Source organism: Pelobates fuscus, chromosome 2 (genome assembly GCF_036172605.1).
Source record: "Pelobates fuscus isolate aPelFus1 chromosome 2, aPelFus1.pri, whole genome shotgun sequence".
NCBI lineage: Eukaryota > Metazoa > Chordata > Amphibia > Anura > Pelobatidae > Pelobates > Pelobates fuscus.
The window spans coordinates 87,957,609-87,973,261 of NC_086318.1; the positions used below are offsets into that span (position 1 = coordinate 87,957,609).

A 15,653-nucleotide genomic window follows, 5' to 3' on the forward strand; every position below is an offset into this window, starting at 1 on the left:
CCCATAGCGCAGCCCAGAGAAATGGATTGAGTAGCCCAGATTTACACTTAAATAAAATAACCTTCCTAAAAAGTAACTCACCCAGCAGTCAAGTACAAAACCAATATATTCAAGGTTATGTAGATGCCACTATAAGAACATAATGTTTTACACTGTAAAAGAACCAAGGAACCATGAAGGTACCTTGAAGAAGGACATACAAGTTATATATAAGCAATGTAGAAAATGTCAGTTTTAATGGAGGATCACAGTGTGCACAAAAATCAGTCTGGAAGAAAGATGTATTTGCAATCTTGATCTAGGCTAGAGGTTTGAAATTATAAACAGAGTCCGTCCAGTAACTACTACCAAACTGATATGGTGGATTTTTGAACACCACGCAAATATGAGCGCTACAATATCAGTAAAATGTAAAGAAAAATTTCACAAATTCCTGCTTTAACAGTTTCCGATGACACCCAACCTATATCATGCAAGCATGAATGGATACACCAACATGGCTCCTTTCCATAGGCAAGAGGTCAAATAAAATGACAGAAAACGGCTGGCCAACAATAATAAAGATGGGGAATCAGATTGTTTAGACACTGGTGACACTTTGCCTACAAGAAAAGGGACTAAGAAAATACATGCTGAAAGAAGGCAGGGGCATTTTTCTCTTCTTGAATGGGATTGTTTTACATGGTCGGAGTAAGCCAATTCCTTAATATACACATAAAATGTTACAAAGAGAAGAAACTTTATATAACAAGACACATTTACATACTTTACAAAACTTTCAAATATAGTTCAATAGGCCAAGAGGAAACAATGCAATAAGTTAGAGACCAGAATCAGTCTTATCAATGTTTTTGATCGGTTTACATTTTCACACTATACAATGGCACCTGTTCCTCAGGTGTACACTTTTTAAAAATCTTTATATTTAAAGCAGCAGCCCATGAATGAGGTGAAAACCATGAGAAAGTTGATTTTGTTCGCATATTTCTTTGCGATGGAAAGTACGATATCAGGACCAGTAAATAAATAACTGTTAATCACTGGAGACTATACTTTGGTGCAAAATCTAATGTTTGTTCTACGGTAGGGGCAGGCAACGTTCAGCACTCCCGATGGTGTGGACTACATCTCTCCTGGTGCTTTGCCAGCATTATGGCTGTGAGCATTATGTGAGATGTAGTCTACAAATTCAGGAGTGGTGTCTGTTACCTCCCACTGGTCTAAGGCAAGAGTAGCCCACAAGGCAAAACACTGGCCACTGAAGAACTAGGGTGCTCTCCTGAAATGGCTTGGCTAGCTTCGGTTCTAAGACACTTTAATATGCAGCAGATAAACAGGCTCTAGATACAAAAAGAAGTGAAATATCTCCAACATTTCAAATCTTATTAGAAAGCAAACATTCTTCATAGAATGTAGTATGAATTTGGAGACTATAAACAAAACAGTAAAGCTTCAACAATACAGAATTTGTGGGCATTTCCTATAATACCAAGAAGCAATGAGAACTAGTCTAAAACAGATGCAGTGCCAGGAAGTTCCTTATCACTTATCTAGGTCTGGGATGGCTAAACTGGTCTCTGACTACATCTCACACACTATTTTACAGGTAAGGATGGAAACAGGTTAAACTACATGTTTCCAAGATTCTAATGACCAGAGTTTGATGCCTCCTTGTGGTTTTATATGGTCCCCAATTTGGCAGCTAAACATAACAAGCAGCCTTAGAAGATTAGTCATGAGATAACCATTTTGTACAATTGTAATGTTATATTCTGCATGCTTCAACCAACATACCAATAAGAAAAACTAAAACAAAGACAAACTAGACCAAGGATATTGCAAACCGCTGTGAGGCAAGCATCACTGGAGTTCAGCAAAGGCGAACGAAAAATAGAAGGAACCCATCTAAAGTAGAAATATATATTGAAATAAGAATCTAAAATGTACAGCCGTTGCTTTTCAGAGGTGGAAAGAAGGACTGCTGCATCAAATACAAGATAACAAAACTTTTGGAAAAACAAAAATACAATGATGAGTTTTCATCCACATGTGCTGTTGCATTCACACATCCTTTGAACACCATACAGAAAGGAGAAACAGTTTTACATTTGGTTTACAGATCTAAAGGAATCAAACATGTAAGGCAGAGACATTGGCCAGAGGACGGTACTAATATTTGCATTTTTTTAAAGCCTGGCTGGTCAAAGAGAGTACAAGTCTAAAAATATGATGTATATTTTATACCTGAAAATCCAACAATTAACGAAGAATGAAAATAATCTATTTCACGGTTGAATGGAAAGTTTTTATATGGGGTTTGGTTATATAATATTTATGTATGGGAATTCAAGTTTTTCCATTTGATGTCCTTTTTTCCCCAGCAGTATGATGTAAAGCCTACTGGTCCCAACCACTGCTAAAGAAGCCTGCAACAGGTGTAATAAGTTAATAATCATTCCATTCTCACACTAGAGGTGGATGTAGGAGAAGACTCCGGTTTCATTTTCCCCCATACATCCGCTCTATATCTTCTTGGTAGTGACTTTTGAGTTCCTTCCGTTTAAGTTTAAAAGCATCCGTCACTAGTCCAGTCTCTGGTGTCCAGGGTTCCGCAACAAGACGGATCTTTGCTGGGATCTCAAACTTTTCAAGAGTAGCTGGAAAAAATAAAAAAATAAAAAATACATAAATAAATAAAACTCAGAACTGAAACTGGTATAGCAGGTTTTTTTTTTTTCCTTCTTCTTTTTAAAGAGCATTAAATTCGATCTTTAATTGTGCCATCAGATTTGTTAGTAAATGTATGAGATTGGGAGAAAACCTATTTAAAATTGTTTTTCACACACCTGTCAATCAATTCTTAACATAGTCTATGCCGAAGAACTGATTGACAAGGAAGAGCAGAAAATACCTCACAAAGGCGGTCCTTCTGCTCTCTCCTCACATAGCAACCATAGTGCATGTGCTAACCCACTACATACACATAATGCAAAAGCTCCACAGAGGATTCCAGGACAAAGAACAAAAAGAATAATAGGGTGGGGGAGGGGAAACAAACCACAAAACAGCAACTCATACAACACCATATAGTATAAATCAAAACATGCGATCATACCACAAGCACCTGAACTGACAAAACTCTAAAGACTGTATACAACACCATAAAATAAAGTAACTAAACAAAAACAATGTTCTCTTAAAGCAATAAAATATGCCAGTGACACAAAACTTAAAGAACATAAAACAAATATGACATAGCCCACTAAATAAGAAAACATAAAAAGCTAACCAAAAAAAACACCTCTCTATTCTGGAAACTAATTGGCTGGTGAGCTGCAACAATTAACAAATTGCAGATTAAATAGGTGTGTTTCTCTCATGACTCCGATTCTTATGATTAAGTGTAGGTTTACTGCATGAACCATGTAAGGAGGGCTAACGTGGTCCTCCAATATATGTACTATTATGTGAAGTTTTGTAAAGAATCAATAAATTGAAAGAAAAGGTTTATCCAGGATCGTTTGGATTTTTTATGCTGGAATCCTCCACGGAGCCTTTAATTTAGGTGTATGTTTGAAATTCGGTTGAAAGCAACAGTGGTGGTCCAAAGCATCAACACAAGAACCTGGGGTTGGGGGAGGGCGGGGGGGGGGGGGGGGCAATTTGCTGGTTTGCATGAAACTCATAAGGCAGTTATAAGAGCAACATTTATTTACTTATTTCTGGGTAACACACTAGCCGACGCTGCTAGCGCTGGCTACGGTTCAAAAGAACTGCGATGTCACCCCGTTCAGATGACGGCATGCTGACAATGAAGCCAGATTGTTGGCGTCGTAGAGGAGGTCTGCCCTGCTTGGGAAAGCATCACTGGGGAGACCTGGCAGAAAACAGGTGGGTGTTACAGAAGCATAGCATCCACCTCTGAGGACATAGCAGCCCTGGATCGAAGAATGAGGTAAGTTATATCAGGTTACCTTTAAATATGAAGATTAAACACTATGGATCAATTCGTCCAGAAAACTGTTCAGAAATGTTTAGAAGCACACACAGCCGGTCATTTAATACACTAAAATTCCCACAAAAGGTTGAGGACTCAACGTTTTTGGAAAACTGTTGCAGCTGCCCATTGACAGCTGTTTAAACACCAAAAGAGAGTCTGGGGAATTTGGAAATAAGAAAGTTGAAACCAGTATGGTTTAAAAGCAGATTCCAACATTAAGAAAACATTTTTAGTCAAATTTTAAGTTGGTCACTATTTTTCACATAAATTATATATTTTAGATATGTTAGAATTTGAATGACACAATCCACTGGGATGGGTTTAATTCGAAACTGTAAAAAGAAAATATTGCACTGGATATTCAAAGTGTCACTTTTTCCCCAGAAGGAGGAAAAGCAGTACTTAAAAAATGCTAAATGAAATCCCATGCCTGCCACCAGCATCCAGTATATAAAGAATACAATGTGGTGATGGAAGAATGGAGACAGGCAAGTTGCCTTAGTCATCCTTGGATGCAAACATCTAGTTAGAAAGGGATAAACGCTATGTATATTCTTTTGAAGGATGCAACATTAAAGGAACACTATAGCGTTGGGCAAAACTGTATAAGTCCCACCCCCCATCATCTGATGATTAAAAGGCTAAAAAAAACTTTTTTAAACTTGCCAACAATGAGGGTCCCTCGGCACTGGCTAGCTCTCCTCTTCCCGTGATGTCACAGTGATGGTTGGACCTAATGCACATGAGTGGCACTCGTATTAAAGCTTCCCCATAGGAAAGTATTGAAACATTGTATGCCTATGGGGAATTTGAAGATGTAAGACACTCTCATGCAGAACATGAGGACATCCAACAGTAACAGACTAAAATTCTATTGGGGACCAGGAAGCAACTCTAGTGGTTGTCTGGAAGAAATCAGAAACTGCAATGTTTTTATATCGCTGGGTTAAAGAGACCGGGCACTGCACCCAGACTACTTCAATTACATAACGTGGTATGGGTGCCTATAGTGTCCCTTTAACAGCTGATCTGTTAAATCTGGTATTGTTGATTGTATAATTGCTTTTGAAATGTATTGAAAAAAAACATATTCCACCTAGTGGTACTCTTTGTAATAAATACAGATCCTCTATTGAGGTTTTATTATATAACAACACATTCTTCTTTAAACAGGAGTATGGATTTTTGAAAGTCTATGCCTAAATTTCACATTTCTAGCACAGCTGTAGGGTAAAGTTGAATTCTAGCTGCCTGACTATGTGTGCTCACCTGCTGCAGGAGACCCTCTCAGTGCATTCAACACTTCTTTCTCCATAGTCGGGTTGTTGCAGAGAGATTCAAAGCTTCCTTCTACGCCTTTCTGTGCAGCCAGAATTGACAATTCCTTTTGATTCGGCACCACAAAACCGATCACATACGACTGATCACTAAATTGTATAAAAAATTTATTTGTTTATAACAGTGTGAACAAGGCATGATTCCCCATTTTACTCATCGCTCTAAGCCAGGTAGGGAACTGCAGTGTGTGTATGTTCACTTGTTGCTACAAGTAAAGATGACTTGTTTGACTAGTGTGTGCAGTCTATGCATGCTCATGCTGTCCAAGTGTTTGGATGGCTCAATGGAGCGGCTAGCCTTTCCAATACGATATCAATGTGAAGGAGGTGGAATTCTATGGCAAATTAAGAGAAAAATAGCAGGTATGTAAATAGGACAGTTTTCTGGCACCATAACCACTACAGTACAAAGCAGTGGTTATGGTGACTGCAGTTTCCCTTTACGCTGGGATTACATGCGTAGAGTCACATGTACATGTTTAAGCAAACGGAAGAATTGAGTGTTCATTTGAAAATATCTTTTAGGGAATCATTTGAGACCCACTCAGGATGTGTCATAGTTGCACAGCTCACACAACGTCAAAGTTTGTGTGAAGAGGTACAATTATGTGTAATATACACAAACATTTTAGGAACAAATAGCAATGTATTTCAAAACCAGAAATCACTCTAAATACGAAGATTTTATTTAATAAAATTATAGAGAGAAACCATGTTGGTGTGAATACAAGGACAACTGTACAGGGTGGCCTGTACGTCCTTACCCATCCATATAGCTTATGTATCCTGTGTATACGTGTGCCAGATGGGTAAGGACTTACGGTCCACCCTGTACATACAGTCCTTTGAACATTTCTAAATCAGCGGTCTTACTTTACTATTACACGTGACGGAACGGTATCTTTACCTGTTTGCATATGCACATATATTATCCACAAGAGGGAGGTTCTTCAGAGCAGACTCCACTTTACCCAGAGAAACATATTCACCAGCCTGGAGCTTCACCAAGTCTTTCTTCCTATCTACAAGAAACCAGACCACAAACAAGACATCTCAGAGTAAGCGTTACCAAGCCAGATTAAGATACTTTTTATCCGTTATAAATAATATTATGCCTTAGGGCAGGTTATAAGTACCATGTTAACTTCTCAGACCCTAATAAAGTAACTCTTGTGCAAAGATCCCTGGGCTTGTGAATGCACCAAATCACTCTGCTTACTTATCTTCTACAACCCCAGTCCTGGTTTGAGGGTCAATATTTATGATGGGACATTGGTTTGTGGGAGTACATTGTTTAACACTCATATATAAATGTTGCAATGGTTTTCCAAATCTCTGCTCCCTTGTCAAATAAAAATAAATACATTTAAAAAAAAAGATGGTGCACATGAGGTCTACAACCCAGGGTCAAAGAGGTTAAGGTTCCATTAGTAAGAACTAATCCAATCTAGTGATTACAGAGAGCGGCTACAATTAGCTGTGGCTAGAAAGCTTTGTGGGCTTCTCCAGTTATAGAAAGGCTAAGGGAAATGTGAAAGACGTTATCAGGCTATAAATTGAACTTTGTACCTTAGGATTACAAGTTGTCATCGCACATAGCCAATACATATATATTGGATTTAACATTTCAAGCTAAAAACAAGAACAAAATTACCTAGTTGAGTGAAAGAATCCTCTTTTTAATAGTAAATTAAATGATAACATTGTTCAATTATTATGAAGAGAAACAAAGGGGGGGGGGGGGGAGGAAAGAGGGGGGAAAGCAAGCAGTCTGCTTTGTTTTTTGAGCTGTGACTGCACTCATGGCCTCCAAACACTACACACCCCAGTGGTTAAGGTGCTTGGAGCATCACTTCAATAGCTAAACTTACATTATTAGAAAAAAAAAAAAGGAAAATTATTTTAAAAACACCACACTGGAAAAGTACACTAACAGCTGTAGGTTTCTTCTAAGTAACTGAATAATGAGGGATTATTTCTTATACAATGTTGTAACTACTATCAAGCAAAGTAGTAATGTATAGTTTAACTCATTGGCATGCATAACACCCTTTATCGGGTTTTGAAAATGAGATAATGCCGAGGGTTACATTAATATCAGGGTCTTGAGCAGCTTTTTGAAAAACGTATACAAAAAAGATAAACACCCCACCCAAGACAAACCATATGTTTTCTTTAATTACATAATTATAACCATTAAACTGTGCCTTTAACATTTAAAGAAAGAAATAGAAAATGCCCTCTTCTCTTCTAGTAATCCCTGCGAATGTGCCCCAGCAAAGGACATTTGGTCCTGCACTCACCAATGATTTTTAAGCAGCCATCTTCATGAAACTCTCCAATGTCACCTGTGCAAAACCATCTTTGCCCATTTTTATCCACATAGAAGTCTTCCTTAGTCTTTGCATCATATTTATAGTAGCCCATTGTAACATTTGGACCACCAATCAGGATTTCTCCTCTTGGGTACGGCTCATCTGTATTGTAGTAGCCACCTGTAGAAGTAGTTTGTAGTACTTAGGAACTATAATAAATACAGCATTCTAACATTTTTAAACACAAATAACCGACGCACTACAAACAGGTTTTCTGAGGATGATGTGAAATTAATAGATGAGCAATAATATTCCTCAATTTGCAATGCCTGGCTCACTGAAATTCCAGGTTTACCTAGCAACATCTATATTGTGCCCCACAATGCTTTACTCTTGGGTGAGGTAGACATAGGAGGTTACTTTTCAAGCATCAGTGAATAAATCCATTCAGTTACCATCACTTACAAAATAAAGATTAAAACTGGACTCCTTCATGCTATGTACTATGGAGTTAATTTAATAGCCACAAAGATCTAACCCCTTAAGGACACATGACATGTCTGAAATGTCATGATTCCCTTTTATTCCAGAAGTTTGGTCCTTAAGGGGTTAAAGTACCGCAGAGCACACATACCATCTGAACAATGCAACCTCTGAAAAAGTTCGAACTGCTTTTGTACGGGTTAAATGAGTTATTAAATGTGACTTTTTCAGAATGCCAACAAATGGAGATCTCAGGTCTACTTTAAAATACATTGAGTTGAAAACACACAATGCGAGTCTAAGACTGTTGACTCCTACTGGTTATGCAGAGCAGCAGATTTTGTGTATGTTCACAGTAAACTATCATCTACTTGAGAAAGACTGATTTTTGTATGTGTATTTTGGCACGCTTCGTCAATCAAAGAGCCCCTGGGAACATGTATACAGTGTTAAGAAATCTGTCTCTGTTTGACTATAACAAATTATCTTGCACTTTAAAGGTTTAGTCAATTATATCACTGTCACAAGTGACCAAAACACATGAAACTAAGATTAACAATTATACATCACAGAAATGTTTCATATTTAAATTAAATCCATGACAACCTATATGTATTAATCTTCAGCAACAACATTCAACTCCATAATGATCTTATGTCAAACACAGTCGTCTTTATATTTCGAACACCCATTCTCCCTGCAAGGATCTACCCAACTTACTCCTAAAACCTCAGTCTCTATCTAAAGCCCAACGACTCATACTACAAGACTCAAATCTGATGTAGCAGTCATCCCATCTAGGTAAAACATTTTATATTATAATATATACACAAGACACATACACACATCGATCTTGATCAGGTCTAACAAATAAAATTACATGATGGTGCACATGTGTGTTGTAATGCCAAACTCCATACTCCAGCTGAGAAATACAGAAGTATATACCACAAGGTAAGTGATGGTGTTATAAAGGTTATCCCTGGACATGTTTTGAAAAAGATTCTAATTCCTAACACACGCTTTACACATATCTATACACACCCACATACACACATAAACAGCCCTTAGTTAGTGAATCCTAATTTTAGCTAACTTGTCATAATATTACAATACATAACAAAACTTTGTGGGTCAGTGAAACATAAATGCAGAAAGTATATAACAATACGTGTGCAGGAATATTACCTTCTTCCCAGTTTTTGAGTTTTATTTCACTACAGATCAGAGGTGCTCCTACTCTCCCCGTGCTGTAATCAGTCACTGTGAAATGTAAAAGCTGTTAGCAAGTATAAAACCAATCTACAAGGAGAACAAATCATTTACGGTCAAGCCTACTACTATCTCACAATACAACAACTTAAATCATAGATTGATCAACAGATTCTGCATGGAAATGTGGAGACTCTTTGCCGTTTATGAAAAATGTACTGGTATATCTGATAACTGTTGCCAAAGGCAGTAATCTAATCAGATTTTCTTTTCTTTCCAATTCAAAGAAGTGTGATTAATCTGGTCAATAATTATTTTTTTGGCACACTTGAGCCATATATTTCTATACATCTGTAAAAATGTGCTTATCGAATGCCAGAGAACTGTTCACACTCACTTTCTGTTATAGTCCCAGCTCCACATGTCTCTGTCAAGCCATAGCCCTGGCCCACCGGACAGCAGAAACAGATATTCATGAATCGTTGGGTGGCAGCTGAAAGAGGGGCTCCACCAGATAGCAAGACTCGCATTTTTCCACCCAACAGTTTCCTCACCTTCCGAAACACAATCCTGGAAACAGTGAATAGGAAAGCTTGTTTTGATTTTATTTTTAATTATATACAGTATATTATTTGCCTGTTATGGTACAGACGTTCACATTGAATTGTCCGTCTAACAGTTTTTTCTTATTTTAAATAGTCTTAAAAAAATTTACCCTTAAAGTAGCATTGTCACCAAAATAAACAAAAACTAAAAAACAAACAAAAAAAAAACTGGGTTTGGAATTGCAGTGTCTCAAAAGATGGGATTTAAAAACGGCTTAAATCACGTCATTTCGGTTGTGATAGTAGATATCTCTGGCATCTGATGAGATTTTGAGGATCCTGCATTCTCACTGGATCGATGACTCCCCCCTTTTCAGTAATCTGAGAGCCTGGCATATGAAACGGTCAGGAGCTGCAGATAATATGGACCTCTCACAACAGGTGCCATCATAAAAGCAGATATGTAAGCCTTGGGAAGTGGGGTCTTTACAATGCCCTACAAGTGATCATTTGTATAATAACCATGACTCTAAATGTCCTAAATAAGATCTTACTCGTATTTGAAACAAACATATTCCCCAAGTTAAAGTATCATTAAAATCACGGTATTTAAAACAGTTATTTGAATGTACATTGAGGTTTTATATAGTAAACAGGTACATTCTATTGGACGTTTTGTTATAAATTGGGGCCGAAGACTTGCCCATCCGTCCATTCACAAGTGATGGGAGTTTGAGAGCAAGGATATTAAAAACTGAGCTTATGTAAAGCTGCTGCCTTTTTTTTTTTTTTAATAAAAACTTGTGGTTATACTAAATAAGATCTCATCACAAGCATCAGGAAGATATACAAATCTTTAGCGAATAACTTCACTCACCATGGTTTTCTATCCAGACTTGATACTGCTAAACAATATACGGTCATCAACATTAAAATGACTGACGTGGCTTTAAAAGCTTCCCAAGGGGGAGAGGGAAATAATGGAAATGTATAATGCGCACACACCAAACAACAAAAAGAAAAATCCCAATAATGGTAAACAACGGACATTCTATAAAGATAAAAGACACAAGGCATCTGTGAAAGACCACGGCTTAATGTATACATGGAATCGGAAAGGTTTGCTCTTAACTAGCTACAAAAGAGATGAGCAAATGCAGTCTGTTATCATGCTGCTAGAACACTGAGCCACTGAACTTTTAAACTTAAATGACATATGAAATGAGAGGGAGGGTTGGTACAACAAGGGTTTCTGTTATACGGTGATATATTTGGTGATCCACATTTAAAAAAAAAAAAAAAAAAAAAAAAAAATCACACTAAAAGCACTCCCATTGATTTTTCAGAGAATGGAAAAGAAAGGCACATAAGCACACACAAAAAAAAGCTTTGTGCAACATACTTTAGATGAACGTTACAGGTCAAAAGAAAACTACTATAAACGAAGAATATAAAAAACATTGTATCCTACGGACTATTTTATGGCTACTTTTACCACAGAATAATTAAAAATAAATATAGACATGTATAGTGTATTTTGGGATCAATGGAAGGACCAAAAAAAAGGGCACAGGAATTCCAAGTGAAAATAAGGAGCACATTTTGCATTCCAAAAAGAAAGAGCCAGATGTAAAAGAGTAATCATTTAATGTGTAGGAACACATCACATGCTGGTAAACTTGCTGGATATTTAAAGGGACATACCAGTAACCATCTTAAAGTAGTAGTTTTGGTGTAAAGATCCGGGCAGTAAACATTACCATTTCTGATATAAGCCATGTTCACATTGGTCACGGAAAATGCCTCTCGTGGCATTTCCTCGTGAAGACTTTCAATTACTGAAAAAGTCCTCACATTTGGTGTTGCCCAAAACTGCTAATGGTTCTCATAGAAAAGCAATGGATTTAATGTGGACTATGGCAATTACTCTGCATGCACCGTAGGCCTCCAATGCAGTGGATTGGCCAGTGATCAATAATGATGGTCTAAGAAGGGAAGGAGCAACTACCAGGGTAAGGCTAAGAAGGTGCTTTATAAAAGGAGAGTTTAACTTTTTTCCTTTATTTAACAGGGCCCAGTAATCTAATGAGGGGCATTTCCTTTAGAATCACAGCAAGCAAAAATAAATAAAATCAGGCTGGGATTTTGTCTGAATTAAGCCAGGATATACCTGTCACATAACGGAGTACTGTAGCCTCTGGAGATCTGTTTCATTTTGTAGTTGTAAGCCAGAGAAAAAAGGCCTTTCTGGATTGGACTCATGGTGGCAACTTTGCTCATCACATTCTTGTAAATCCTATCCATAATTTCCTAGGGGGGAAAAAAATTGAATGAGTCAGCGACAGAGGAGAAATGACAAGTCAAAACAAATTACCAATGTACGGCTATCATGTTACTGCAATAGTTTCATAATATGGGAATTTACCTTCTGAAATATGCTGCACTCAGTGGTTACCATGTAATTTATTGGGGAGGGGGAGGAGAGGGAGAGAGGGAGAGAGAGAGAGAGAGAGAGAGAGAGAGAGAGAGAGAGAGAGAGATTACATTGGTAAACACCTTCTATGCTACACATATACATTTAATTTAGCAATGCTCCTTTTTAGTTGCCACTTTACACCTGGAGGGCAGCTGCCCAGAGGGGGATCAGGTTGGTAGAGGGCTGTTTGGTGCCTTTTTCACTGCCCACATGGCTTCCACGAATACTAGGAAGAAGTGATTTGACCTCACTTAATCCAAGTGGTCACTTAATCCAGAGGTTTAAAAAGGACGTTGTCCATGCAATCAGGTAAGGGACCCTTTCTGGAGTTCTGCAATAACCGTCTGATAGCGGCTCCTGAAGACTGTTGTTTCTAAGTACATATCCTATAAATTCCTGTGTTAATCAGATGTTTATGGGATGTATACAGCAGTAATAAGATGAGTCGGACTTTGCTGTACAGGTCAATGCAACTCTTGATCCTGGACCGCTTCCCATTCAGGGGTTGGGGAGAAACAGAAGCACTTTCTGAGTTAAAAGACTTCTGAGTCTGAGACACTCATTTTTGAATGAATCCCACTATCCTCAGCTGGAAAACGCAGGAACAAAAGCCGTGAGTTTTCTTTCACAAAGGAAATGGTTTTCTTTGAGGCATACCTCCCAAAACTGGGCGGTATGAATCTGGGGCATGAGCCACATAGAGCAAAAAAAAAACAAAAAAAAACAAAAAAAAAACAAAAAACAAGGTGCTAGAGAGTACCGAGAACAGACAACAGCTCAAATAGCCTGCCCTTCGGTAGGTCCCTGCTCAGCTCTCAAGCTGGTTTTAGCTCATCGTTCGCATATCAGCCTGATTCCACCCAAAAGGGCAGAACAGAACCAAAATTCAGGCTGGCTGTCTCTGCATGAGAGAAACAGCAAACCCAGACAATGAGTTACAGAAAGCCTTCGTGCCTATCAACATCACTGGTGAAGTGAAGCTTTAAAGGAGGTCTGGTATCTCTGGTACCCATGTGTGCCAGACAGCCAATCTGGAGAATACACTTACAGCACAGGTGAAGCAATTAATTTAGTCAGAAGTGTCCTGACATAGCCTTGTGCAGCTGTAGGTAGCCGCAAATAATGCTGCTCTTTATGGGAACATTGCATGTTTCCAGAAGTGGGTCGCCAAAAAACATCAGAGATCGTGCTTAGGGTACCATTGGGGAACCATTTCCTAGCTTTTCTCTCTTCCTGCTGTAAAGACGACATAACATTGTGGAACCATGTGGTGTACATTAACCCCTTAATAATAATGATGGAATTATTCCGTCATGGCAGTCCGTGCCAAGAGGACCAATGATGGAATAATTTCGCCAACTACCAATTAACGCAGATCAACAAAAGCAAATCGCACTGTCCCAGCAAATGTGAATGCTGTGACAGTGAATCACAGTTATCACAGTGCTGTTGGAATATGTGATACGTCTGTCTCCACCATGTGAGTTGTGAAGTGGAAAGAAACAGATCAGACAGTTACTTTGTGTGTAGCTTTCACCAAGCTTTGATCACGGTAGTGATCAAAATACAGATCACAGTACTTTACTGTGATCTGTAATTTTAGTAGTTTTTTTGTACCCTAAGGGGTTACAATTATTTATTTTAAATTGGTGATTTAGTTGGGTGGAGGTCAGTGGAAAATTGGAAAATGTAGTGTTGTTAGTAAGGGGTTATATTAAAAAAAACAAAATAAAAAAAAACACATTTTAAAGTCGTTTATTTGTAGTTAAAGCGGCACTGTTATGACCGCATCAATTTTTATTTATTTATTTATTTTTTTAATCCCCCTCCTGACTCCATTACATCTAATTGCCCCACTAGTCACCGCCAAATGCCCCTAGGTATTACTTTATATTGTGCCCGGACCTAGGTCCTGGGTGACGCAGTCTTTGTGTGGACAGTTGAAAGCCCTGTGGGACACGTCATCTGCCCACACTAGATAGTGCTGTGAAATTCTGGCGCATGCCCAGTAAACACTAGGGCAGGGGTAGGCAGGGGTAGGCACTGTGCCGATATAGGAATGTGATGTCCCGTAGCGTGCCGGTCTTATTTTTTTTTTTTAATTGAGGTGTGTATGCTGCCGTATTCTGCTTGTGTTATTTTTACTGTAATTGCTTTGTATCGTTGTATTTGTGCATATATGCAGGGCCGTCTTTAATAGTAACTGGACCCTGGGCAAAGCATTTGCTTGAGGCCCCCTGGACCCTGTCCCCCCTCCCCAGGCATGCAATCACATCCTCCACCTCAATGCAGTGGCAGACCTAAAGTAGAGAGGTGCAATAATTTTTCGGGGTCTCCCTGTTGCCCGGGTGATTAAAAAGGTAGATCCCCATCTGTCGGGCAACTCCAGAAATGCATTGACAGCTGGGGCTCTACCATTTACCCATGTTTGCAGGTCTGTATTTAGCACTAAGCAGTTTTTGTGTGTTTTAATGTAAACAGGTTTTTGTATGGAATATGTTTGTATGTGGTGTTGGCGTGATTGCAAGCATGTATTTGCGTAGTGTTGGTTTTTGAATGCAGGGGTGTATTTACATATAATTTTGGTGTGTAACACAGACATGTGTTTGGACGTAGTGTTGAAATTTTAATGCAGGGGTGTATTTGTGTGTAGTGTTAGTGTGTGAATGCTGAGATGTATGCACATATACACACACACAGAGATATATACACACTGAAATTTGCACACACACACACAGATACACACACAGACATACTGACACACACACAGACATGCTGACACACATACTGACACACACAAAGACATACTGACACACAGACATGCTGACACACACACACAGATATACTGACACACAAAGACATACTGACACATACTGACACACAAACATACTGACACACACAGATGACACACACACACTGACAGACATACTGACACAGACATACACTTTAAAACCCACCCTCCAGTTTGCTACCTTTCCTGCTGGTGGCTGAAGGTGTTGGGAGTTGGGGTCTAGCGCTCTTGGCCAGCCCCCCTCCAATCTGCCTACTCTTCTTTCCCGCGCGCTCCTCTCTTTGTGGGAGGAAGTGATGTGCGGCTGTCACTTCCTCCCAGCCTGCTGCCGAAAAGCAAAGGGCCCGCTTGCGCTGTTAAAGTGCCTCAGCGTGCAACCGGGCCCCTGCTGACAAAAGCCCACCGGGTGGTCCTTTGTGCATGGGCCACCCGGTGGGCCTCCTTAGTGTGCGGATTACCGGCCAGAGGGTTAGAATTAGTTGAGGCCAGCAGAG

The 15,653-nt window shown here is 38.9% G+C and overlaps 1 protein-coding gene across 2 annotated transcripts in view; it reads right to left on the minus strand.

Annotated features, from left to right (window-relative positions):
* Positions 1 to 214: 214 nt before the first annotated feature.
* The window catches only part of ACSL3 (acyl-CoA synthetase long chain family member 3), a 71,078-nt gene continuing 55,639 nt past the window's right edge, over positions 215 to 15,653 (minus strand). For both annotated transcript variants that reach the window (XM_063442451.1, XM_063442452.1), the window contains exons 9-15: positions 12,063 to 12,202; positions 9,745 to 9,917; positions 9,324 to 9,398; positions 7,641 to 7,832; positions 6,245 to 6,359; positions 5,270 to 5,427; positions 215 to 2,657 (exon numbers count right to left, since the gene is read on the minus strand). In XM_063442451.1, coding sequence (XP_063298521.1) covers positions 2,500 to 2,657; positions 5,270 to 5,427; positions 6,245 to 6,359; positions 7,641 to 7,832; positions 9,324 to 9,398; positions 9,745 to 9,917; positions 12,063 to 12,202 — 1,011 coding nt within the window. In that variant the 3' untranslated portion in view covers positions 215 to 2,499. The remainder of the gene's footprint in view (positions 2,658 to 5,269; positions 5,428 to 6,244; positions 6,360 to 7,640; positions 7,833 to 9,323; positions 9,399 to 9,744; positions 9,918 to 12,062; positions 12,203 to 15,653) is intronic.